Source organism: Saccopteryx leptura, unplaced genomic scaffold, assembly GCF_036850995.1.
Source record: "Saccopteryx leptura isolate mSacLep1 unplaced genomic scaffold, mSacLep1_pri_phased_curated manual_scaffold_21, whole genome shotgun sequence".
Lineage (NCBI taxonomy): Eukaryota > Metazoa > Chordata > Mammalia > Chiroptera > Emballonuridae > Saccopteryx > Saccopteryx leptura.
This window is the reverse complement of record NW_027095703.1, coordinates 340,406-368,245: the sequence shown is the minus strand read 5'-3', so window position 1 is coordinate 368,245 and position 27,840 is coordinate 340,406. Positions and strand designations below refer to the sequence as shown.

Sequence of the window (27,840 nt, the reverse complement as noted above, 5' to 3'; positions counted from 1 at the left end):
TTACAAGCTAAATTTCAAATATAACTAGGTATACAAGTGGTGAAACATCTGCAATATATTTTCATTAGAAACATTCCCATCAAAGTTTTTGATGTGTAAAACATATCAATTTACCTGAATTACTATAATTTAATTTCTTTCCAGTAAAATAAACTACATTGGGGCAGTTCATTTGTGTCTTATTTTTGCTTTTCAACAAAAAAACTACAACTACATGAACCACTTTAGCAATAAATTGAGAGGATTTTATAAAATTCACTGTATATTTTCTTTATGAACAGTATTAATTACCCATTGTTTATTCTCTTGGTCTTCTCTTTAGGTATACTGAGTTCATTTAGGTTTTTGGTTATTTTTTTTCCTTTCTGGGTTTTGATACTTTAGCATCAATTCAAAAATGTTAAGTCTCTTTTCCCCTTCAATAAATGGATGTAGAGTTTTTGCTTTTTGAGTTTGGCTTTTCATAGGTTTCTTAGACTTCTGCTGTAGGCCCCTTATAGGCATTAGTAAGCATATGTATTTTTAAAGCAGGTGGTGCCTCAAACAGCTTCTGGAAAAAATCAGTTCCCACCAACCTTTGCCCAGCCAGAGAGTTTCTTAAGCTTTAGAGTTCTGCAGCTCCTCTCTGGTTCTCTCTGGGGTCCTCGGTTAGGTGGCCATTGCTCAGTCCTGTCAGAACTCAGAGTTAGGTACCTCTCTACTTCTGAACTGTGTTTTGTGTCTTGAAAACCTCATTGAAGAGTTCGGATTGAGAAGTAGAAAGAGGAGAGTCAGCAGAATAAAAAATAAAGATGATTATTTAATGCAGTAGTACACAAATATTTATAAGTATTTAAGGTGTTTGTGTAAGTATTGTGAGCCTCATGATTACTTCCTATAAATGTTTTTGATAAGTTGTAGAACAATCTTCTAATGAGAAATAACAAGAAAAATTTTTGACTGTCTTGTCTTATTTAGGAGAACAAGTAGCAGTATATTCTAAACTGCCATTCAAATCACCTATTCGAGACATTTCTTATCATCCATTTGAAGATATGATTGCATTTTGTGCATTTGGACAGAATGAGCCAATTGTTCTGTGTAACTATGATTACCATGGTAAGTCCACTGCTTGATAAGTAGAGAATATTTAGAGTAACCTTTACATTTAGACTGAACCAGGAATCATGAACTCTGTGATAATCATCATCCTTAATATTACCTCTCTGAAATATATTTGTAAGAGCCAAGAGGATTAACTAGATTATGTCATTATTATATTATAACATTTTTCCATAAGCACTATTCTTCTGAAATTTAAATGTCAGCAGAAGTAAACATAATAGTTGTGACCTTACATTGTAATTATAGAAAGGTAGTCTTCACTTTCTTTGTAAGTCAGTTTAGTAAACAAAATACACCTAATATTTGGGAATGTTAACTAAATATAAGGTAAATAATGTTTAAGAAATACAGAATTTTAAATGTATTCCGTTAAATGAGTTAATTTCTTAGTCCATGTTTTTGTTTTTTACTGAAGCACAGTTTTAATAAGTTGTAGTTTTGAGCATGTCTTAAAATGAAAAGAAGGAAAAAATTAATGTTAATGTAAGCAAAACCCAGAATTTTTCAACTCTAAAATTACACAGTTCTGTCATTCTGAGAAATAAGGAAATAAAGACTGGACATGTTTGCCTGACTAAGTGGTGGTGCAATGGATAGAGCATCAGACTGGGATGTGGAGGACCCAGGTTCAAGACCCCGAGGTCACCAGCTTGAGCGCGGGCTCATCTGGTTTGAGCAAAGCTCACCAGCTTGGACCCAAGGTCGCTGGCCTGAGCAAGGGGTTACTTGGTTTGCTGAAGGCCCACAGTCAAGGTACATATGAGAAAGCAATCAATGAACAACTAAGGTGTCACAACAAAAAACTGATGATTAATGCTTCTCATCTCTCTCAGTTCCTGTCTGTCTGTCCCTGTCTATCCCTCTCTCTGACTCTATCTCTGTCTCTGTAATAAATAAATAAATAAATAAATAAATAAATAAATAAATAAATAAATAAATGTAGGACACTATTCTAGTTTCAGGCGATTTACTTTTTTTTTTCAATTTTCTTCAATATAAAAGCATTAAAATAGCCTGACCAGGCGGTGGCACAGTGGATAGAGCATCAGACTGGGATGCTGAGGACACAACGAAAAACTGATGATTGATGCTTCTCATCTCTCTCTGTTTCTGTCTGTCCCTATCTATCCCTCTCTCTGACTCTCTCTCTCTGTCTCAGTAAGAAAAAAAAAAAAGACTGGACATGTTTTTCAGGAACAGTATGGCATTCTTAGGATATATGGGTTTATGCTATTTTTCATATATTTCTTTCAGTTCAGTCCTGATATTATTATTTCATTATTCAGCATTGTACTAATGGAGCTGTCACTCTCAAAAGTGCAATTCAGTTTTTTCATTTATTAAAAACTTTATTCATTTCTTGATTTGTTTAGGGTGTCATGTATCACTCACTGTTTTTGCTAAGCCTAACTAGGATAGCTTACACACAGTGTCATAAATGCATAAATATACAAATATGCATATATAGGTAGTATTAATGTAGAACTTTGGACAAAATGTTTTAATTAAATGTGAATGCTTTTGTTGCGTTAATACAGATCACATTGGTTAATGGTGTAATAAGTGCTAAATATGTAGAGTTAAACAATTGAGTTACATTCTAAACCTTAATTTCTTGATCATAGTATGGATTTAACTATGTCTTCTCAGGCAAATTATATTTAAAAATGTGTAAAATTGAGACTTACCTTATTTTAAAGAACCTTATTGAGAAGAACTAATGAATTTCTCTAACACATGTTTAAATTTATAGAACACTATTACTAATGGTAGAATTGTTAAACCACACAATGCCATTTACTGTTACAAGCAAATAAAACACTGTCAGATTATGGGAAAGTCAGGTCATCCAATGTCTAAACCTGGTGTTTAGTTAAAGCATGTATCCTGGAACAGGTCTCTCTTTCCACCCCCCACCCCTGCCCTAAATCCTCACATAGAGGAGAATTATACCTAAGGACTTTATAATTGAAACTGTTATATAGGAAATAGGCAACACAGTTATTTCCTCAGAATTCGAGGTTTCACAACAGTCTTCATGCAGTTTCTAATTTGCTTTTTAGGCTCTTGAAATTTTCACTACAAATGCAAGTTAAAGTACTACTCTTTTTTTGTTGTTGTTGTTATACATAGAAGGATTTCGTCATTAGAATATGCTAGTCAGGCTTACCCATATGGTTTTTAGACAGTAGGTTTTCAACTGAGAGATTCATTCTGGGGTCGTAAGTAGAAAGAGCAGTGTTTTAGGAGTGCAAACACATGGGTTTTAGGCTCTGTTCTGGTTTTTTGATGACCTTGCACAAGACCCTTGGCTTCCTGAAGATCTATTTTCTTATCCAATAAATGGTGCTACTACTTCTAATACCTTTGCTACCTAAGAGTTACTTGTGAAGATACTATGAGATGGGGACTGTGAAAGTACTTTGTAAATTAAGAAGCACTAGATTAAAACAAAGAAAGAAAGATAAAATGGGTTGTTATCATGCTCACCCAACTAGTTCATACTTGACTTTATGGGAACTTATGTTTTCCTAGGCTGATAAGTATCTATATATGGAATAGAATTGGAAAGGTATTTTTTTCCTCTTTTATTTTTTCTTTTGGCAACCTTTTCATTTTATTTATTAGAGTGTATACTGTTTTAGGTTAGTTGTATTAGAAAATAAATGTATAAACTTAAGAACATGCAATATCCATGCTGTCTTAACATAGAAAAGGAACAAGTTCAAAGTGGTTTAGAAATTATCAAATAATGCACATGAAATTAAAATGATTTTTGCAATGTAGTTAGAACATGATTTTTGTTATTTTAATGCACCTTTACAAACAAATGAAAACTTAAAATGTTTTTAACACATTTCTTAATTCTTTGCTGCTTATTTTTTAATTGAATTTATTAGTGTGTTCTGCTTGTTTTTAAAAAGAGGAAGCTTAGGAAGAAGTTACATAATCTCAAGCAATCCAAGATTTAGCACAATTCTTGCGCATGATATCTATCCATAAGAAAATGAAAGTTATTTTAGACTCTAAAATAGTGCACTTGTTAAATACTGACCCAAATCATCAAGTCAAATAGCATTTTATTGAAAATTATATTTATTATATATGATGTATTTAGCTTTAAATTTAAAAAATTTTTTTTGTTTGTTTAGGAATATCTTGCCCCAACTTTCTTGTCTGTAAATAAAGTTTCCATGTAGTTTTATGTAAATGTTTTAATGGTACAGAATTTGGAAGATACAGAACAGTTCTATGGTTTTTAAGTAGTATTTATCAGAGTTGTTGTTAGGGTTGGGTAATTTTTAAGGAAAATGGAGCAAACCTTTTTTTTAAAATAAGTTAGATAAGCTTGAATGAGACCACAATGGCAGCTAAATGTATCATCCATCTTTCAGTTCTAGCAAAATCTGTGAAGAGTCAGAAAGCATCTTCCCCTGTTAAGCATATGTTCAGATTGTGGTCTTCTGATTCTTTCATTCTACTGACTTTTTGCTTTTTTTGGTTAGAAATATGATTTTAACTTTCAGAAGGCAGTTTTATTTGCCTGATGTTGAAAGGCTTAATCATCTTGTAATACAAAATTTAGTCACAAAGAGCCACGAAAAATGAACTTGAAGGATTCCCATTACATAGCACTAGTCAGAGAAACGGCTTCTACTGAATTAAATTTACAAAGCTAGATGATGTTCTGTTATTAATCAATATTTATCTACTTCAGTCTCTAGGATCCTGCTGTACATTCAACCATAATCATAGCTAATACTTACAAAGCACTTTCTGTATTCCTAGTACTGTCTTAAGCACGTTATACATATTTATTTTGTCACAATAATCTTATATAGGTTCTGTAATACCCCATTTTACAGGAACCAGGACATGAATCCATACTGTCTGGACTTGAAGTCCAGGGCCTTATTTGCTACACTGATCTGTCTTTTTAGCAGGTTTCCTGAAACACTAACTTTTGATTGCATAAGTAAACCTTTTTTTCCATACAGTGCCATTTACTCTGTCTTTGTGGAGTATGTGATGTCTTTCTATAATCTGTAGCTTGTAGGAAACAGATATGGTAGCTTATCTTTTTACTGTAAGGATAGTACCTGGTCTGAATAGTGACACATGATGAATATACATGTAGCATTAAATAGGGTCAAATTTGGGAAGTTGTCTGCGTTGATAGTTGCAGGTAATAAGCCTAATATTTCACTAGGTGGCAGTGTCTCCTCTGAGTCAGCATTAACACTGGAGTGCTTTTTAGTCATAGTCTTAAGCAAGACATATCTTCATTGAGCACTTATAATGTGCCAGTTTGAACAGGGCTGTGAAACCCAGGAATCACTTGGGTTACCATGCTCTATTCCAGTCCTTTGTGTTTCCTTAGTAGTTGATTAAACCTCTGGGAGAACTTCAGTTAAACTGAAAAGCAATTATCTACCTTTAACACTAAAGTTATTTTACTTGTAGAATTCAGATTCATTAATGACCACCTATTGTCATTGTCAATAGCTTTATTTTTCACATTGTGACATGCTTTACCAGAGTTTAGGGCAATCTGTACCTTTAGGCTCCTATAAAAATTTTTGTTATATAACTTTTTGACCAAAAATCTATGGCGTTTATGATGCCCTATATCTAACACAGTAGCTGGTATATTACTAGTGTGCAATAAACACTTGAAATAAAATTAAAAATTCTATAAAATAGCATTTTCCCTTAAATTTTATAAAAAATATATAGTGAAAGGCATGATCAGTTAATAGATTTGGGGCTAATAATCATAGTAGTAGTAGCTAACATCTGTCAAGCATTTAGTATATGTCCCCTACTACTCTGAGAATTTTACATATACTATCTCATACAGAACTTCCCAAACCCCATGAGTTAAATGCTTTATTGTCCTCATTTTGCAGATGGTGAAACTGAGGTACAGGGAGAATGAAGTAATTTGCATAAGGTTACATGGTCAAGCTATCATTTGATTCTTGGCCATCCGACTCCAGAGCCCGTCCTCTTAGAACATTACGCTGTCTGTCACAGCTACTTATAAAATCTTTGCGTTTCCTGCATCATCAGGAATGTAGCCAAATATTCCTGGGGCGAAATGTGTTGTTTGTTTTCATTTTTAATATTTAGGAGAACTCCTTATGATTAAAAGGAACATTGCCTATATATTATTATTATTAATAGTTTACTCCTTTACAAATTTTCAGGGTAATTATAATGCATTAAGCCATTCTCACTGTAGTCCAAAATACAAATTTTCTTTATTATATAACACTCAGTTTTAATGTAACTACTTTTACAGTATTTTTTCAATAAGATACTATCTGTATAGTTGAAATAAATTTGATATCTACCATTTTATGTATAATTTAGTGGTATTCTTCAAGTACTAATGATGAATGATTGGAAAGCAAATTCAAATATTATCTTCATACTTGCATAAGATTATACAGTAACAAAAGTAACCGGTTGAATTTGAAATATGTTATTAGCCTCAAAGGATAAATTAAAAAATAAATTGCCACATTTTAAGACCTGCAGAAATGACCCTATTTATTGGTCATATGCTGAAGCATCTATTTTAATATTCTTCACTAATAGATTTGAAAGTTTATGTCACATAAGGATTCGAGGCATGGAAAACTTAGTTTTTCCATAGCTTTGAGCATAAACCAGAGCCCTGAATTCTTCATCCAGGCATTTTTTTATGCTTACATTGGTGGTTTTTAAAGCTCACCAAAAAGAAGAATGAATGGTGAGGTGCAAATTAAACAACAGTGTGGTAGGAAAGGCCAGAGAAGGAGAGTATTGGGGTTCTAGACAAAATGCTGCCACTTTCTGTTTGATCCGGATCAGGTAATGTAAGAGTTTCTGCATCTGTTTTATTCGCCTTTAAAATTTAAATAATACCTGTTCAATTTGATCTTAAAGTTGAGATCCAGTTTTTTTTTCCAAAAGATAAAATGAAACTAACGCAAAATAAAGCTTAGAGATGTTACAGTTCACGGCCCAGGCTGCAGTTGAGAAATTCTAGCTATTTTTTGTGGCAATAGACACATTAGTCACTTTCAGTGGAATAGCATGCGGTGTGGTAATGGCTTGATAATGGAATACAAAACCATGAAAGGACAATAGCATGTACTTCAGGGAATTTGGAAACCATTTACTTATATTTTGTTGATCAACAAATGGATTTGCCAAACAATGGTAGTTGCTCTCCCATTTGGTTAGCTATGAGACAGGAGTGTGTTACACTTTCTTATGTAACTTTTGGGACAGTTTTTATAATGACACTATTTCTGTTGGACTTATAAAATATGTTAAGGGAATACAAGATTACTAACAGGCCCTAAAATATACCCAGGCCACTTGAATTGAAGTGTTATTCGATACTTCTTGGATTCATCCGCATAGTATCTTGATATTGGCTGAAGCAGCAACAAGTCAGGCCTGGTAAAACACAATAAAAAAATGTGTAAGTCCCACGATCATTCTTGTTTTCCTCCATTCAAATGGCTCATAAACAATAGGGTTTTATTTCTTAGAGTACTGGGAAGTCCAAATTCATGGGATCACCAAATTGTATCCAGTAAGAGTTCACTTTCTTGTTTATAAAGTGCATCTTCTAGCTGTAACTTTCCATGGTGGAAGGGGCAAGGGAGCTCTCAGGGCCTCTCTTTTAAGGCACAAATCCCATTTGTGAGGGCTCTGTTCTCATGATTTAATTACACCTCAGAGGACCCACCCCCTAATACCATCACCTTAGTGGTTAGGATTTCAACATACGAATTTTATGGGAACAACATTGAGACTACAGAAATTCTCTACACATATCACGTGCTAGAGAAAGAGATGGAGGGTGCTGCATAACTGTTGAATTCTGGGAAACTACAGAAGTAAACCTGCTAGCTTACATTAATCATATTGTAATTTGATACAGAATAACTTGTAGGTAAAGGTGTTAAATATTCAGTAAAATGACTGTAGGTGGTGGTGGGGCTATATATAAGAAAAGGTCTTAAACAAAAAGAAATAAACATTGAACTAAAAGGAAGTCTTACTGTTAATATATAGTGGAAGTGGAAGAGTATGTTGTTTTTAGTTGTATTTTATTGTAAACTCAGTAACATGAGTACACATAGATATTAATAATAACAAACCATGGATTTGATCCAAAAGCAAAGGGCACTGGATTAAAATATCTTATTTCCTTCATTCTTCCTCCTATGAAGATTAAAATCTCCTGAGGAAACCACGTTATTTTTTATAATTGTTTAAGTCCAGGAGCTACACAAAAGCACTGAAAAAAAGCACTTATATAAATCAAAGGATTGTCAATTCCGAAAGCATTTTAAGATTTTTACTTCATTCTTTAAAGTTTAGAATCCCCAATACTGGAGGTAAACTTTAGAAGTATTTTGATTAATAAACATTCTTTTAAGTAGATGTAGTTGCTACCTTTGCATCCCCAGCATCATGTCCATTTCTCTGCTGTGCCACTAATTAAGTAGCAGCAATTTCTTATCAACCTCCAAAAGATTCAGACCCCGGGGTGCGGGTTGGGGGTGTCAGTATCCTTGAATTCTCAGAGCCTGCTATACTAAACTCGAAAATGGGGGTTGAGACTGTTAAAATTGTGAGTTTTAAACATGTTAGGTTAGATTAAAACCAGGTTTTAGATGTACAAAGTTAACTTAGCACAAAGAGAAAATGGTGAAGGAATACAGTTATTTAGGGGCAACATCTTACTCCAATCGTGGCCTGTGTAAAGGTGTTTTAGAAACTTTTGAAATGTTAGATGCATAGAGCTTGAAGGAATTTCTGAAATCATCTATTATAACCTATTTTCACAGTGAAGTAATCTGTATGATCTTATACAAATAGAGGAATAGTTTGTGTAAGGTGGGGGAGGGGAAGAAGGAAAGAACAGAAAAGCAAGCAGCTTCATTCTGTTCCTAGTGTCTGAGACACCAGGCCTGTGTGGCTATTTCTGCAGGTTTTTATGGCTGTCCTCTTAGAACAGGGGGGTGCTGAAGATAAAGTAGGGTGTTAGTCGTTATATTGAGTATAAACATTTTATTCCAATTAATAATACATTATGAGCAATTTTTCATCATAATTATATTTCTATACATAATTATAGTGGCTAAATTTCCACACATTAAATGCATACATCATAATTTATTTGAATAGCTATTGTGGCAAGTTTTACTGTTACATGCTTTTCGATATTTAAAAAAGTGCTTCACACCTGGCTACCCTTATTGAATTTACTTCTTAGGAAAAAATATCTTGAGGCACAATGGATCAGTTAAACATGTGTAAAAGCACTTTGTAATTTGTATATTTTTCTTGCTAATTTCTTCTCTAATTATTAGTGAGATTTATATATTTTTATGGCCACATAGTTTTTTTTTCTTGTTAATTTTCTGTAATGATGTTTTGCTCATTTTTTGGTTGGTTTATTCATTTTTATTGACTTTTATGGGGACTCTGCATATTGAGATTATTAACCTGTCCAAATACTAGTTAGGCTGGTTAGAGTCTCCTCTTGAAACGCAGAGCTGTGGGTTCAGTCCCCATCAGGGCTCATATCGGAACAGATTGATGTTCTTCTCTCACCCTCTCCCTCTCTCTCTAAAATTAATAAATACAAATTGAAGAAAGAATATTAACCCATCTTATCACTAGTTTATCATTTGCCTTTTTTTGAAGTTTTTTTGACGTATGATTGATATACAGTGAACTGTGTATATTTGCATATATTTAAAATATATATTCTGATAAGTCTAGACATACTTATACACTTGTGAGACCGTGATCACCTCAGTCAAGACAATAAACAAGATACCTGTCAGCCCTAAAATTTACTTTCTGATCTCTCCCTATCTCCCCCTTCCACCAGGTAATCACTATGAATTAATTTGCATTTTCTAGAATTGTATATAAGTGAAACAGTACATACCATGTGCTATTTTTTTGGTATGGCTTCTTTCTCTCATAATTACTTTGAGATTCATCTATGTTTTAAGAGTTTATCAATAGTTCAACCTTTTTATTTCTGAGTATTGTCTCATTGTATGGATATATTATAGTTTGTTTATCAATTTACCTGTTGGTGGGCATTTGGGTTGTATCCAGTTTTTAGCTATTACAAATAAAGCTGCTGTGAATATTCATTCACAAGTCTTTGTGTGGACATATGCTGTCAGTTCTCTTAAATAAAATTCTAAGAATAGAAGGGCTAGATCCTATTGTAGATGTATGCTTACCTTAAGAAGCTGCCAAGCTGTTTTCTAAATTGATATCTTTTAACATTCCCACTAGTGGTGTATAAATATTTTAGTATTTTTATATCCTTACTAAAGTCAAAATGGGCACTCTTTCTAATTTTAGTCATTCTAATAGCGCAACACTATTTCATTGGGGCTTTAATTTGTTTATCCTTAATGACTAATGATGGTGAGCCCCCTTTCATATGCTTATTTGCAATCTATATCTATTTTTCAGTAATCTGTTCAAATCTTTTCCCTTTCTTAAAATCGGCTCGTTTTGTGGTTATTGATTTTTGAGAGTCAGGTTTCTATATATAAGTGTAGGGTTGATGCTGGATATGACCCTTCTCCCACCCCAGTCCCTGGCACCATGATCTCGAATTCTGGCCTCAAGCTGTGGATTAGAGGGTAAGAAAACTGCAGCTGAAATTTTACTAAGAACGAAGGATCTGAGTCACTAGATACTATAAAGGAGAAACAGCACAGAATGGCATGTATGCTTCCCCCCTGTCCCCTGTTGACTGCCCGCCTCCTTGTTTATCTATTGACAAAGAATTTTGCTTGAGCAGTTGCCCAGGGCTTAGCTATTAAAACTGAGTTCCCCCTCAGCAGGGTGTGGAGCTTTCATAGACCTGCTGCTGTCAGTCTGGTGCTGCCCCTGTATGTAAGTACTAAAGGCTACCTCTGCTCCATCTGGTCCTCCTGTGGTTTCTTTGGGATCTTGCAACAACACTAGATCAATTTTCTGGGTCTGGACCTCCTGTGTTATAAGTAGTACTGATTTGCAAATGTTTCCACCAGTCTTTTGCTTGTCTTCTAATTGTCTTAACAGTTTTGAAGAACAAATGTTTGAAATTTTGATGAAATCCAAAATTATTAATTTGTTAATGTATGATACTGTATCTAAGAAATATTTTGCTAATCCAGGCTTACAAAAATGTTCTCCTTTGTTTTCTTCTAGAAGTTTTATGGTTTTAGATTTTACATTTAGTTTTGTCACTCATTTCGAGTTCCTCTTTGTACATACAGTAGTATAAAGATTGGATCAGTTGCTTATCTCACATATGAATATCCAAATGTTTTAGTACTCTTTGTTGAAAAGACTATTCTTTTTTCCCTAAATTGTCTTTATACCTTATTCATAAGTACTGGACTCTATATTCTATTCTCTTGATCTATTTGTTTATTTTTATTCCAATTACCAAGTATCTTGATTATTATAGCTTTATAATAAGACTTGAAGCCAGGTTAGATAAGTCCCCTTTGTTCTTTTCCAAAGTTGTTTTGTCTATTGTAGGATTTTTAAAATTTGACGATTCCTCCAGAAATAACCTGCTGGAATTTTGAGTGGTATTACATTTTCTATACAGATCCTTTGAGGAGAATTGACATCTTAACAATATTCACTATTCCAACCATGAACACAGTATATCTCTTTATTTAGGTTCTTCTGTTTTTCTCAGTAGCATTTTCTAATTTCCAGTGTTCATATATTTCATATCTTTCATCAGATATCTCCCAAAGTCTGTTATATTTTTATGTCATAAATATTTTTTATTTCAGTTAGTTTTTTTGCTTTTTGTATTTAAAAATCCAACTAACTTTTGTATATTGATTGGAACCTTGTTGATCTTGTATATTGGATCCTTGCTAAGTTAATTATTAGTTCTAATGGCTTTGTTTTTTGTTTTTGTTTTTTCATTTTTCCGAAGCTGGAAACAGGGAGGCAATCAGACTCCCGCATGCACCCGACAAGGATCCACCCGGCATGCCCACCACGGGGCAATGCTCTGCCCCTCGGGGGGTTGCTCTGTTGCATCCAGAGCCATTCTAGCGCCTGAGGCAGAGGCCACAGAGTCATCCTCAGCGCCCGGGCCATCTTTGCTCCAGTGGAGCCTCGGCTGCAGGAGGGGAAGAGAGAGACAGAGAGGAAGGAGAGGGGGAGGGGTGGAGAAGCAGATGGGCGCTTCTCCTGTGTGCCCTGGCTGGGAATCGAACCCGGGTCTTCCGCACGCCAGGCCGATGCTCTACCACTGAGCCAACCAGCCAGGGCCTAATGGCTTAGTTTTTAGATTCCATTCAGATTTTTTTTTACACAAATGAGGGGCTAAGACCTGAGAGTGAATACCTCCTTCAGTTTTTTTCACTACATGCTTCACTGGTTTTACCATTGTCTTAGCTCTGCACATATGATCATAGCTATAAAGAAAGGTAGTTTTATTTCTTTCTTCTATGTGTTGTTCACTTTTTGGTAGTTTCAAGCAAGAGGACAAATCTGGTTCCTTTTACTCTGTTTTAGCTAAAGGTAGAAAAACTCAATTACCTGTTATTTGCTTTTTAATTTTGATTACTGCTTTTTTTTGTTTTTTTTTTATTTTAATGAAAACTCTTTTAAAAAGTTTAGGTAAGCCCTGAATTCTCCCAGAATTGTGGGAGAGACAGAGAGAGGAATAGATAGGGACAGACAGAAAGGCAGGAAGGGAGAGAGATGAGAAGCGTCAATTCTTTGTTGCGGCTCCTTAGTTCCCTTAGTTGTTCATTGATTGCTTTCTCATATGTGCCTTGATTACAGGCCTTCAGCAGACCGAGTAACCCCTTGCTCGAGCCAGCAACCTTGGGTCCAAACTGGTGAGCTTTTGTTTTGCTCAAGCCATTCTTATCAACTCTATTAAATATTAATATACTTAATGAATGGTTCTTTATGCACAGGGATATGCATTTAGTATTAGTGTCCCCCCATTGAGACACTAAGTTCCTCCTAGGACTGAGAGGAGAATATGAAGGCAAACATTTTTTGAATGAGCTTAATTTGCTATTTCCTAGCCATTTATTTTGTAAGAATCTATATTGTATATATTGTTCCAGCCTTAAAATTTTCAGCCCTTTTCCCCAATCTGTTAAACATAGAAAACTTTCTTGAAGATATTTTTCTTTTTCAGTCATTTCTCTGTGTGTGTGTTTAGTTTATGGCCTTTACTAAATTTAGTTGTCAAAGCATATTGTAGCATTAGTCCAGTGGATTAATTTAAAAGTGAAATTATTATATTCATATTTAGAGAAAGTAAGAGAAAAGCAACTAAAGCCCATAAGTTATAATTAAAATGAGATCTTATTGATATAATGACTATGATGAACACTATAATTTAATGCAAACATAGCCAAAGTACCTGCCAGATATTTGAATTTGTATTTTATAAATATTCTGATTTGTACCTTTCCAATTGATGTATTAACAACTTGTCTTTCTTATATTTTGAATATTTATAGATATTATTTATATATCGCATTGTAAAATTTTTGTGAGTTCTGGCACACTCACAAATTTTAAAATTGTAAAATTTAAAAGAGCTATTGTATATGCATCTCTCTGAAATGTGAGCTCAAATCACAGAAAAGATATTTATTCTCAACTTGAGTATCAAGATGGGTAAGCTCACCCCTTTTTGTCATATTTATGACTGAAAAGTAATCATGGCCATGAGTGAGCTTCAGTTCCCTGAAAGAAGCTCCTATATTTTACTCTTCTGTGTCATTTCTGATGACAGCACTATCACTTTCAGGTGGAAAGTGAATTCATCTTTGACTTCTCCTTCTCATATCCTTTTCACACTAGTCACTTTGAGTCTTCACATTTCTTTATTCTAAATCTCTCTTCACAAATCATTCTTTTCATCTTGACGGTTCTTTTCTTGTCCTGTTTGTTACTGTTTTCTAGTATCAGAGTTTTGTGGATGTCATTACATTTTTCTAAATCTCAAGTTCTTTTGCGATGATCCTCTGTGCTCAGTGTTCCATAGTTATGTAGCCTGTTCTTTCTTTTCCTTTCATGCCAGTGTATCTTTTATTTCTGATGATCCTTGGCCTCTGTCTGTTTTTAAAAATGAAGAACTACCGGGTACAACTACGGTGGCCCTCTTCTGTTGTGTGAATGACTCCTTCATTTCACTGTTTTGTTCACCTCACCTGAAAGTTTGTTGAGAACTTTGTGTATATAGCTAAGACATATTAACTAGCAGCTTGTATTTAGGGTAAAAGGTAAGACAAATGAGTTAAGCTGTCAGACTACTTAGAATAGTAGGACAACAATATCCACTCTATACGTCTTCACTATTCCCAAATGATTAGTTCAATATTATTTTTGGAGACAATTCCACTGATATTTTCTTTTTTTTTCTTTTTTTTTTTAATTTGAGGTGAATGCTCAGCAGCATCCATTTTATATGGAATCTGCAACATGTTTCACTTAAGTGTTTTTACATATGAACTTTTAGTTATTTTTCCTGGGATTTGTTGTGTTTTGCCGCCTACCAGAGGTCCTGACTCTCTGACTTTATTGTCAGATTCTGTACCTGCTGCAGCCTAGCATAACGCTTTCACAGGTATATTTCTAATCACTTTTCGTCTTCTATAAATTTGTTCCCTTCTAATCTGTTTTTGTCAAGCTCACGAATGACTTTCCCATTGTAAATTCCGATGTTCAATTCTTTGTCCTTATCTTTCTTGACTTACCAGCAGCCTTTGACACATTTGATCTCTTCTCAATACACCAGTTTCTAAGACACTACATTCTCAGTTTTCCTGTCTCCTTAGTCACTACTCTTTTTTTTTTCTTTCAATTTTATTTTGTATTGGTTTCAGGTGTACAGCTTAGTGGTTAAACAGTCATATGCTTTGCTTTACAGTGTTCTCCTTGATATTTGTTACTTATGCTGTGACGTGGAGCATGTGATTTCAGCTTAGTGAGTCGTCTTAGTGAAATAGAGGACAGGCCCTGGCCGGATTGCTCACTTGGTTTGAGCATCATTTTGATACACAGAGGTTGCTGGTTTGATCCCCAGTGTCTATCTGTCTTTCTGTCTGTCTGTCTCTCTCTCTCTCCCTTTCTCTCTCTAAAATCAATAAATAAATTACAAAAAAGAAAATAGAGAATAGGAAAATGTTTTTACTGCAAGTGAAAAGTGTTCAAATACCTCCTATGTTTGACTTATAATGCAGTCAGAATTAGAGATAGCATATTTGAGTATATTCAAAACTATTTTAATGAACCTTTTTATTTTAAATTTATGCAACTTCCCGCTACGTTTTAGAAAGCGAAATCACTATGTTCTTCGACTTAAATTTAGTGAATGTCTTATGTTAATATGCATTTTCCTCTGGTACATATATATATATTTTTTCAAAATAAAGTTCTAGGCCTACTGATCAAACAGTCCATGACATTAGAGATTTTTATTATGACTTGGAAGGTTTCCTCTTCTTTATCAGAATGTAATATGTATCATGGTGAAAGGAGGGAATGTTTGGAATGTTCTACTTGCTTCCAAGATCAGATGAAACTGTCAGTAATCAATTCACTCAGAGGTGAGGAGCAGAGATCACAGCAACTGTACATGACTTGCAGCTGACGGGGGCGGGGAGAGAGCAGCTTATAAAGTGGCTTAGTTATTTTCAACCACACACTCCTTTATTGTTTGTTTTCATAGTTTCAGAATAAGATGATATTTAGTATTATTTAATATTAACCATATAGATGTACTTTGCTATTTTTATAATCTCAAACTGAAATTGGCAAAATTTCTGTTTTTAAGACAATTAGGCATATAAAATATTAGTGTAGGGCATATTTCCAAATGTGTAGTTTTTAAGAGATTTTTCCGTGATTTTTTTCTGATAACAATAATATATACTGTTAAAGAAAATAAATATTTCATAATTTTTTAAGCCTTTCTTCAATCGCCAAATAATGGTTACGTTTAGTTTTTCCATATTAAAGGAATACATCCCTATATTAAAATGTTTACCACATTGCTGCTAATGGGAACTGTTTTAATTCATGTTTAAAATAAAAGGTAAAGCCTGAACAGGTGCTGATGTAGTAGATAGATCATCAGACTGGGATTCAGAGGACCCAGGTTTGAAACCCTGAGGTCACCGGCTTAAGTGATAACTCATCCACCTTGAGCGTGGGCTCACTGGCTTAAGCATGGGATCACAGACATGACCTCATGGTTGCTGGCTTGAGTCCAAGGTCACTGGCTTGAGCCCAAAGTCACCGGCTTGAGCAAGGGATCACTCTGCTGTATCCCCTTACCCCCGGTCAAGGCACATATGAGAAAGCAATCAATGAACAACTAAGGTGCCGCAACGAAGAATTGATGCTTCTCATCTCTTTCCCTTCCTGTCTGTCTGTCCCTATCTGTCTCTCTCTCTGTCCCTCTGTCACAAAAGTAAATAAATAGTAAAAATTACTTCATATTAATCATATATATATTCATTCATTCCCGTTATATAATTGCACATGAACATTTTGTATATTTCAAATCACTGTCCATTTCAGCCGTTATGTTCTATGATCCAGTGGAAAATGATGAGTTTTAAAAACTAGTAATCATATTTGATTTACAAATTTGCTTGAGGTAGGCACCGCATAGAAATCAAGAAGGAGCCCTTAGTATTTCCTCCCCTGGTCAAGGGGGGAAAATTAAATACCATTTAATCATAAAAATAATATTTTTGTTCTTATAAATTCCTGTGTCTCGAAGTAACTTTTTAAAATTTGTATCTATGAGAAACACTTTAGTGTTTAAATATTTTGGTCTGTGTCTACTGAAGGCCCTGGAAATTCAGAGGAAAGAATCTGTCTAAATTAAGTTCTCATGCACTCTCACTCAGTCAGGTCATACTTTCTAAATCTGTACTCAGAATAGCCCTCAGGTTTCTCTTAGACTAGCTAAGTGCATACTTTTGCATTTTGTGGTTTAGTCAGTTTGGCCTGGATAAGTGAGCAGTCTTGTGATATCACAGAATTTACTGGTAATGTTTTCTGGAAATGAATATCCATCACTTATTGAAAATGTCAACTAACAATGGAAATTAGGTTTAGGGACCAGACCTTGTGGTAATGATAGAGACATCTAGGTAATGTTCATTTGTATTTTCCAGAATTTTAAGTGTATGTTGTCAGGAAGCTTGAATTAAAAGTGAATGAAAATGTACAGAATCCATTTCTGTATCATTCTTAACAATTTGCCTGTGAGGTTGAGAGCAAAGTTGATGACAAATAGGAAAACTAAAAAAATGAGTAAGTGGAATGACTAGTCATTTTTTAGAAATAATTTTAAAAGTTTTTGCATTGTAAATGTTTACTAAATAAAAAGTAGAACACTGCCTGCCCAGGCGATTGTGCAGTGAATAGAGCGTCGGACTGGGATGTGGAAGTAACCAGGTTCGAGACCTTGAGGTCTTCAGTTTGAGCGCGGGCTCATCTGGCTTGAGCAAAAAAAGTTCTCCAGCTTGGACCCAAGGTCGCTGGCTCAAGCAAGGGGTTACTCGGTCTGCTGTAGGCCCATGGTCAAGGCACATATGAGAAAGCAATCAATGAACAACTAAGATATTGCAACGAAAAACGGATGATTGATGCTTCTCATCTCTCTCCGTTCCTGTTTGTCTCTATCCCTCTCTCTGACTCTCTCTCTGTCTCTGTAAAAAAAAAAAAAAAAAAGAACACTATTCTAGTTTCAGGTGATTTACTTTTTTTTTTCAATTTTCTTCACTATAAAAGCATTAAATTAGCCTGACCAGGCGGTGGCACAGTGGATAGAGCGTCGGACTGGGATGCCAAGGACCCAGGTGCGAGACCTCGAGGTCGCCAGCTTGAGCGTGGGCTCATCTGGTTTGAGCAAAAGTTCTCCAGCTTGGACCCAAGGTCGCTGGCTCGAGCAAGGGTTTACTTGGTCTGCTGAAGGCCCGCAGTCAAGGCACATATGAGAAAGCAATCAATGAATGACTAAGGTGTCGCAATGCGCAACAAAAACTAATGGTTGATGCTTCTCATCTCTCCATTCCTGTCTGTCTATCCCTCTCTCTGACTGTCTCTCTGTCTCTGTACAAAAAAAAAGGCATTAAATTATAATTTTATGAGAGTAACAATTGAGAGTGATTTTTTTACTAATACCCATCTTTTTTTGAGCAGAACCAAAAATACTGTATTTTAGTAGGAGCACCCTAACTAACCAAAGCTATTACCCATTAAAAAAATAAAAACCTTTTTATACTTAATCAAAAATTAATTCATCATCCAATGTTTATGGAGAGCCTACTATATGATAGGGACTAGGCCACTCTCTGGAGAAATGGAAGATGAAACTTCATTAGTCCTCCCAGGCTTAGGTGAAGAATTCAGCAGGAAAAGAAATACAGTATAGTGTGGTTGAGTTCAACAGGAAATAAGCATAAATTACTAAGGGAGGTCCAGGCCAGATAGCTCAGTTGGTTGGAGAATTGTCCTGATTGTGCAAAGGTTGTGGGTTCAATCCCTGGTCAGGGCACATACATGAACATATTGATGTGTTTGTCTTTCTTCACTCTCCCATCCTCTCTCTCTAAAATCATTAATAAAAAAAAAATTTTAAGCACTAAAGAAGCACAGAGAAAGAAATCAATCTGGTTAAATATTTTATTCTGATAAAATGCACTTAGTTTCATGGCCTTAGTTAGAATTCTTTGTTGTCTATATAATACAGAACAATATTGTTTGTTTAGGACTCCTTCAAATGATAGTTTAGGACTAGGAATCTGGATTTTGTTGTAGGCCAGTGATAGTCAACCTGGTCCCTACTGTCCACTAGTGGGCATTCCTGCTTTCATGCTGGGCAGTAGCGGAGCAACCAAAGTATAAATAAAAAGATAGATTTAACTATAGTAAGTTGTTTTATAAAGATTTATTCTGCCAAACTTAGCAAAAATCCGACATAAAGTACTTGGTAAGTAATTATTATATGCTTTAACTTGCTATAACTCTGCTTTATAAATTTTATAAAGTAAAGTTTCTTCCCTACTTTATAAATCACCATTACTGTGGAACCGGTGGGCGGTTAGAAAATTTTACTAACAGAGATACCAAAGTGGGCAGTAGGTATAAAAAGGTTGACTACCCCTGTTGTAGGCTAATGTGTCACAAGTCATGTAATTATCTTAATTACTATGCTGCATGCTTCAAAATCTGCATCCCAAGGATGTCCTGGTGTTCTGGGAATAAGTGAATAATTATAAAGCACTCTGGTTTCTTTCATATTAATGTTGTGAGTGACTATGTATGTATGTATGTATATGTGTGTGTGTGTACTTGCCCTGCTTTTAAAAGGAATAAAGTCTTTCCCATTTCATAGCTGTTAAATTTTGTCTGAGCAAAGTAGGTTTTTGATTTTGGCCTATTTACAATCAACAAAGTTTTAGGGGGCTTTGGAGAGGTTGTCTCTTGTTTTTCTTTTTTCTTTTTTTTTTTTGTAGTAACATTATGAGGCTTGATATTTAATGTCATCTGTCTTATTAATTTCTATGTTTCCAGGAGATGACTTAACAAAGAGTTGAAAGTAAAACACTTTAATAGCCAGTGTTAAAGGCAGTTATGAATGCACTGTATAGCAGTTAGGCAAATTAATGTACTTCTTAATATTTATTGAACTTTTACAGAAAAAAAATTGATATAGCATGATAAGCATATTTTTAAAATGACTTCTCTTTGCTTTGAGTTATGGAAAACATTTTCTAAATTATCATACTTATGTTCAGAATTTAAATTTATTATCTCTCCCTAGAATTTAAATTTTTTTTTTATGGGTAGAACTAAGAAAATGAGTTCTTAACTTCCTACATTCTCAATACCATACCAGTGTAATAAACAAAACCACTTTTCTGTTATTAAATCCTTTCTCATTTTAACTTTGTCCTTTCTGTTTGTTTTGTTTTTAATGCTAAGGGATGTTTAATTTCTGCATATGCAGTTACTGGGAATGCAAGATTCACTCATACATTCACTAAGTCCCCAATGAATTATATTATATCCTCTATTTTCTTTTTCTGTACCTGTATTTGTGACTTTCAGGGTACTACAACATTATTGTTAAAATAATTTAGAATGTAAAAAACTTACAGATACTAAATTATATTTTAAGGATTAAACACAGAATTGAAGTATTTTGAAATTGTCTATGTAATATGTGGCACAGTTTTATTTGAAATATGCCTGACTATCCTCAGATCAAATATCTAGAGCATGTTACAAAGGATGTGATTTGAACAGACTTCACTCTCCTGTTAGAGCTTACTAAGGAAATATATCAAAAACTAAAATTTATATGCAGTTCTTAGTTTTTAAATAGAAAGAAGTACTGTAGGATTTTTGATTATTGATTAGCACAATTAAATTATTTGAGCATCAGTTTAAAAATTAAAAACATGCTAATTTTGTGTATTCAGTGTATTAATGAATTTTATTTTGGATTGATATTTGGGAATAAATAGAACGGATCGTGGGAGACTGGCTAGTGCAGGTGGTCTTCCCAGAGGGTCTAGTACAGAACCCACTGTTGGCCCAGGGGCTGAACCAGGAGCCACGGTGTCTGACTGATGCAGTTCACATCATAGAGCTGGCTACTTCTCCCTGCTTGCTTTGTGCTTTTCACAAGCAGTGCCATATTTTTTGCTCCATAAGACGCACCTGACCATAAGACGCACCTAGGATTTTAAAGAGTAAAATAAGAAATTATTCTGAACCAAATGGTGTGTTAAAATATTTAATAAAATATACCACAATAATATTTCAACAATGTAAACTCAACGGCAGTATTAACAACCATTAGCACTGTTATTAACAAATGAGAAGAGATTTTAATGTTCAAATACTCTTCTAGTTGTCCGGGAATCTGCAGCAGCTAAAAAAAAAAAATGAACATTTGCTCCATAAGATGCACGGGCATTTTCCCCTCCACTCTTGGGGAAAAAAGGTACATCTTATGGAGCAAATAATACAGTAATTGCCCAGTCTCAAATTTTACAGACCCCTACCTTTCTCCCTTCCCAGTGTGTTACCTACTCAGTTGTGTTTGTATACCTGGTGGTAAGTGAGTCACCTTTTATTTCCATAACTAACACGGGAAAGCCTACTGATTTGTGGTTTTGAATATTCACTGGTCCTTGCAGACATCCAGGGCCCTCATTTTTAATGTTTCTGAGTTTGGGAATTTTTTCAATGTCATATGAAAAGTATAGTGTTCAAAGGATACTTTCTTTCTGAAATCTTTGAAATACATACCAAGGAAAAAGAGGGCTTCCCATAGAATCCTGAAAAAAAAATCTAATATAAAGTAAATATTAACATATTACTAGGCTCAACAAGCGTAAGCCACTTTAAGATTCACATTTATTGAAAATTCATATCAGATGACTATTTAGAAAAATATTTAGGATATGGGAATGATGTGATTATTAATGGAGAATTGTAGCCTATTTTACTGCAAAATGTTTATATAACTCATTTTCTCTATCCATATATTCAGTCATTCAATAAACATTTCTTGAATATGAACTATATGATACCAATAACCCAAGCAAGTTTTAGTAATGCATGTAGTGAGGAAAATGCTGTTGTACAGGATCCTACAGGCACAGTAAGGGAGGGAGAGATGGGGCGGGGTGTCTAAATGAGAACTAGGGTGGGGAGAAGAAAATGACAAACTGTTTGCTAGAGAACGCGATGTTTGACCTGAGCTTTAAAGGACATCTAGAAAATAGTAAGCTAAGAAGGGGGTGCTAGAAAGGAAAAGAGCCTAAGTATACCCTGACTGGCATAAAGAGTGGCTGCCGATAGGCAAGGCCCCCGGGAAGGAGGAAGGGTTCGTGAGCTAGACAGGAGTGGCCTCAGCCCAAGGGGCTTTGTGTGCCACTTTGAGTTAAGAAACTTAAGGTAAACACTCAAGGAGGGTGATTTTTATCCTGAAGATTAAATTCTAGAATAACAAGATAACCGTTCCCCTTAGAAGAGTAGCTCTGGCAGTGTGATATGTCACTGGAAAGGCCATGGAGCAAAAGGTAAATGAAACTAAATTCACAATAGTTGCTTCTCTCTTTTGAGAACTTGATTCATATCTGCTAAGAATCAGGATATTCTCCTGTATAATCATAGCACCATTTTCACATCTATGAAATGAACAATGACTCTATAATATCATCTACTTTTCTTTTTTCTTTAATATTTTTTAAGTGAGAGGAGGGGTGATAGTGAGACAGACTCCCGCATGCACCCTGACCAGGATTCACCCAGCAACCCCCTTATGGGGCCAGTGCTCGAATCAGACAAGTATTTTTTAGCACCAGAGGCTGACTTGTTCAGACCAACCGTGTTATCTTCAGCACCTGGGCTGACACTTGAATCAATTGAGCCCTGGCTGCAGGAGGGAAAGAAGGAGAGAAGGGGAGAGGAAAGGTGAGAGAAACAGATCAGGTTACTTCCCCTGTGTGCCCTGACCAGGAATTAAACCCAGAACATCCATACACTAGGCCAATGCTCTATCCACTGAGCAAACCAGTCAGGGCCATAATATTATCTAATAAACAATTCATATTAAAATGTACTTGTGCCTAGGCCCTGGCCAGTTGGCTCAATGGTAGAGCATCCGCCTGGCATGCAGGAGTCCCGGGTTCGATTCCCAGCCAGAGCACACAGGAGAGACGCCCATCTGCTTCTCCACCCCTCCCCCTCTCCTTCCTCTCTGTCTCTCTCTTCCCCTCCCTCAGCCAAGGCTCCATTGGACCAAAGTTGGCCCGGGCGCTAAGGATGGCTCTGTGGCCTCTGCCTCAGGCGCTAGAATGGCTCTGGTCTCAACAGAGCAAAGCACCAGATGGGCAGAGCATCGCCCCCTGGTGGGCGTGCCGGGTGGATCCCGGTCGGGCGCATGTGGGAGTCTGTCTGACTGCCTCCCCATTTCCAACTTCAGAAAAATACAAAAAAAAAAAAAAAAAAAAAAGTAATTGTGCCTAAAATTTTCAGGCAATTTTTTTATTCCCTTGCTTATTTAATCCAGCATCTAATCAAGATTCACACTTAAATTGGTTATCTCATTTTAGTCTCATGTAATCTAGAATCTTTTTTGGGTTTTTGATGACCTTCACTTTTTTAATGAGTCCAGCTGAGCCAGCTGTCCTGTCCAGTGTTTTGATTTTTATCTGTTTCATCATGATTAGATTCAGGCTAGGCTTTTTTGGCAAGAGTACTGTAAGTGATGTATACTTTTTTGCATCACATTAAGTGGCATATAGTGCCAGGTTGTCCCACTCTTGATGTTGCTGATTTTAGTCCCTGATTAACATAGAACACTTATAGCTTTCTGTATATTCTTTACTAAAAGTTTGAAGAAACATGTATGATTGTATTTCTAAATGATATTAATAAATAGGCAATCTAAATTGAATACTAAGATTACATCTTTGGATAATCTATTTTAAAATATTGTATTTTTAACACATCCCAAAATTGAAAGTGTATGTAGTTTTTTCTAATTTTATGAACTGAAGATAAAGATTTAGGTCATTTTTTATTTCCATCATTTTAAAGTTACTTTGTAATTGTTTAAGAATTTTAATCTCAGTAATCAACCTAGGTCAGTTTTATAGCAGATTGCAATAGTGAGAAGACACGTATAGGATATTGCTAATTCCTGAACTGCTTAGTATGACCACTGTCATTTAAAAGCTAGAGTGTCACATGAGACTGTTCTTAGTGGTTGCAGCTAGAGAGTTGTAGGGATGTGGGGGTTGAGGAAGTGAGGGTTTCATGATTTGTTCTATTACTTCACTATTATTAAAATCTTGCAATAAGAATTGGCATTCTTTGAAGATATTTTACTTCAGGTTTTAAATTTTTTTTTAACTCAAGGCTAGTGTTTCTATATGAATAAAAGTGTGTGTCTGTCTACAAAATTACCTTAAAGACTGTTATTACACTTAAGACAAAACTCAATTTCCTCTGTGGTCTTTCTCCATAAAAGAATTATTTCTTTTTTCTTAGACTCTTGAGTCAGAAATCATCATTTCTCCTGTATAATTTATCTTTTATTACTGAGTGCCCAGAAGCCACTCAATAAATACCAGCTGATTGAATAAAGTTAGTCATGTCCTTCATACTTCCTGGCTAACAGTAGATGTTGAGAGAATGTTTTAATTTTTTTTTTTTTTGTATTTTTCTGAAGCTGGAAACGGGGAGAGACAGTCAGACAGACTCCCGCATGCGCCCGACCGGGATCCACCTGGCACGCCCACCAGGGGCTACGCTCTGCCCACCAGGGGGCGATGCTCTGCCCCTCCGGGGCGTCGCTCTGCTGCGACCAGAGCCACTCTAGCACCTGGGACAGAGGCCAAGGAGCCATCCCAGCGCCTGGGCCATCTTTGCTCCAATGGAGCCTTGGCTGCGGGAGGGGAAGAGAGAGACAGAGAGGAAGGAGGGGGGGGGGGTGGAGAAGCAAATGGGCGCTTCTCCTATGTGCCCTGGCCGGGAATCGAACCCAGGTCCCCTGCATGCCAGGCCAACGCTCCACCGCTGAGCCAACCGTCCAGGGCCGAGAGAATGTTTTAAATTAAACAAAAACTTTTCTTAAATGATTTTTCATGGTACTTCTGTTCATTTTGAATATACTTTTGCAGAGTGATAAAAAGTGATCATTTGTGTTGATCTCTGTCATACTTGAAGAAAAATAAGTTAAATGCCTGTAAATGAGAACTAGTGTTTTATTTCAACTAGGAATGTTGTTAATTGCTACATTGTAGTTGTCTCTTCTAACCAGCCCTGCATGAAACAGCCTTGAACAAACTATTCTAAGATTCTTACTCACTGGTTTGCTGATGGGAAGAGATTGTAAAGTAAATGAGACCCACACCTGTGTTCATATTTAACTTGAACTTGACTTTGAACCAGTATCTTTACAGATGAGATGCACTGTGTTACAGCCTTAGAAGCTGTTTATTACAAAGAAATGCAGTAAAGAACATTGGGAACAAAAAGATAAATCTACACATGATAAAGGGACCTTTCTCAAGTATATCAGTCAATATTATCTATCATTTTAAAGGAGAGAATCAAGGAGAATTTTAATTTTCCAGATACTCCCTGGTGATTGAATAAATAGCACAGTATATCATAGTAGGAAGTCAAAACAAAGAGAAATTCAAATGGATTTATTTATTTATTCTTTTTTTGAGAAAATAAAGAAGTGATTCCTTAGCAGCCTTTGTGATATTTCTCTATGAAAACTTGATAAGCTCAAGTCAGAAATAAAACTTTCAGGAAAGAAATGCAGCAGAGCAGTGATAATGGTATAAATAATTTTTGAGCCATGAGCAGGATGTGGACACATCTTGCGCTATTGCTAAAGGCCACCAGCGTGGGAAAATTGTCTTAGCTCACCTTGAGTCCAGTCTCATAGCTCAACTCTCCAGCTGTTTCTCACCGTAGAATTCACGACACAACTTGAAAGGATGCTGCCATATAAGTGAGGCTGTTTTCTTGGAAGCTGTAAGAGTCGTGTCTGACAGAAATGTTTTCAAAATAAAATGGATATGTATAATAAGCAAATATTTCCAATCTTTTATCTACAGCTGTCAGCATGAAATTACCTCCCAAGCCTCGGGTCAGTACAGCACCAACGGTAAGGCAGTCTGTTTCTGCATTGTTAAAACTGATTCAGAAGCTGTCAAGTGATGCTGGTTATAGTAATGCCATTGTAGAACCTTTTGTCATAAGCTTTATACCTTCAGAAAAATGAACCTCATATTTTCCAGTTATTAAATAAAATTGACTAATTTTGCCAGGATATAGGAAAATAAGATCTGGATCATTTTTATAGGTACTTTATTATATTAATGTTATAAACAATGTTTTTTAATATAAAAATACTTTATACTTTTGATAAAGTAATGTAAATGTGTATGTAAATTGATTTATACTCTTTTTAATCATTTTTTTTATTTTTCAACTATCGTTGACTACAATGTTATGTTAATTTCAGGTTTACAACCCAATGAGTAGACCTTATGTAACTTACTGAGTGGTCATCCTGTTAAGGTTGCACATCGCTGACAGCATACATAGTTACTAGAATATTATTGGCTGTGTTCCCTATACTATCTTTACATCCCCATGATTGTTCTGTAACAACCAATTTGTACTCCTTATTGCCTTCACGTTTTTCACCGGTCCTCCTAACCGCCTCCCATCTGGCAACCATCTCCCAGACTTGGTAGCGTGGCCTGGTGTAGTAGGTGTCCTCTAGGGCCCAGTGGCGCAGGCTCCGCTGTCACCGGAGGTGGGCGCTTCAGGTGCCCCTGTGTGTGCTGTCCTGTTGTGGTTGAGCCTTGGTTGCTGTTGGCGTGACTGGCAGGGATGGACCCCCAGGCTGGTCAGCTGTGAGGACTGGCTGTGCCTGCTGTGTGGGAGCTGGCCCTCTCGAGCAGGATGTGCTTCAGTGGGACTTTGGTGTCCCCGGGTTTGCCCCTTGAGTGTGTAGGTCATGGAATTGGTAGGGTTGTAATCTAGAATTGTGTGAAGCTATCCGCCTAGTGCACTGGCTCTGGGACCTCCCAGGCAGTGCAAGATCAGCCGTAGCCTGTGCCCTTTCTGGGACCTCCTGGCATGAGCTACAGAGGGATGTGAGGATGGCTGCTACTTGTGCTGGGTTGGGAGGTGCCCAGGAGAAGCCAAGCTCTGAACCAAGGCTGGATGCCACTAGTGCCAGGCTTGGAGCCATTTAGCAACAGGTATAGAGTATGTAGAGGCCAGATGCTGCTTGTTTGAGAGATTTTAGGGAAGTCTGAAGCCTGAGCCAAGATAAGCCGTTGTATGGAAAAGCCACTGAAAGCGGCTTGGATGGGCCCGCAAGTTAGGTGGGGCTGGGCCTCAGGGAATCACCTGAGCTCAGTGAACAGTGAGAGCCAGACTGATGGAAACTCGGATACAGCACCTACCTGCTGGGGGCGGGGGGTGGTATCTCAGGAAAAGAACAATGGCCTCTGCCAGTACTCTTCAGGCAGAAAGCTCTCTCCCCACCTCTTGCCTTGATGCCAGCAATCCAGTTGCTCCCCTTATGTCCTTGGTTCCTTTTGAGCTGCTGCCCCAGTGCTTGAACTCAAAGGGGGTGAGTCCTGGTAAGTCCGTGTATGGGCCCTTTAAGAGGGAGCTGGTTTTTACAGCCATAAGTTGTGGGGACTTCTCTTCCTGGCAGTGGAACCTTGGGCTGGGACACCTACACCCTTTCTTAAATTACTGTTATTTTGTACACTAGCATCATTGAGAATGAATGTTTTGTATTCGTGAAAGAAAGCCAATATGATTCCATTTTCTTACAGATTACTAGACTTTATTATTATCTAAGTGAAAGCCTTTCCTTTTATCCCTCTTATATTACCACCAGGCAACAAAAGGCATTTACCAATTACAGTATCATTTACTATATGAAAAATAATTGTAGAAGATGATATAGAAGGAAGATGATCAAATTTAGTGTCTGAATATAATATTTATATAAAATATATATTATTAGTTGATAGTTCCCCTTGAAATATTTATAAGTTGATTAGACTAGAGTGTATCTTCTTCCTCTCAAAGCATCATCTTATTTCTTGTTTTTTCCAT

The 27,840-nt window shown here is 36.1% G+C and overlaps 1 protein-coding gene across 2 annotated transcripts in view; it reads left to right on the top strand.

The window, feature by feature from the left end:
- The window catches only part of LOC136386917 (jouberin-like), a 116,244-nt gene that overhangs the window by 51,698 nt on the left and 36,706 nt on the right, over positions 1-27,840 (top strand). For both annotated transcript variants that reach the window (XM_066358036.1, XM_066358035.1), the window contains 2 exons: positions 958-1,098; positions 25,809-25,858. In XM_066358036.1, coding sequence (XP_066214133.1) covers positions 958-1,098; positions 25,809-25,858 — 191 coding nt within the window. The remainder of the gene's footprint in view (positions 1-957; positions 1,099-25,808; positions 25,859-27,840) is intronic.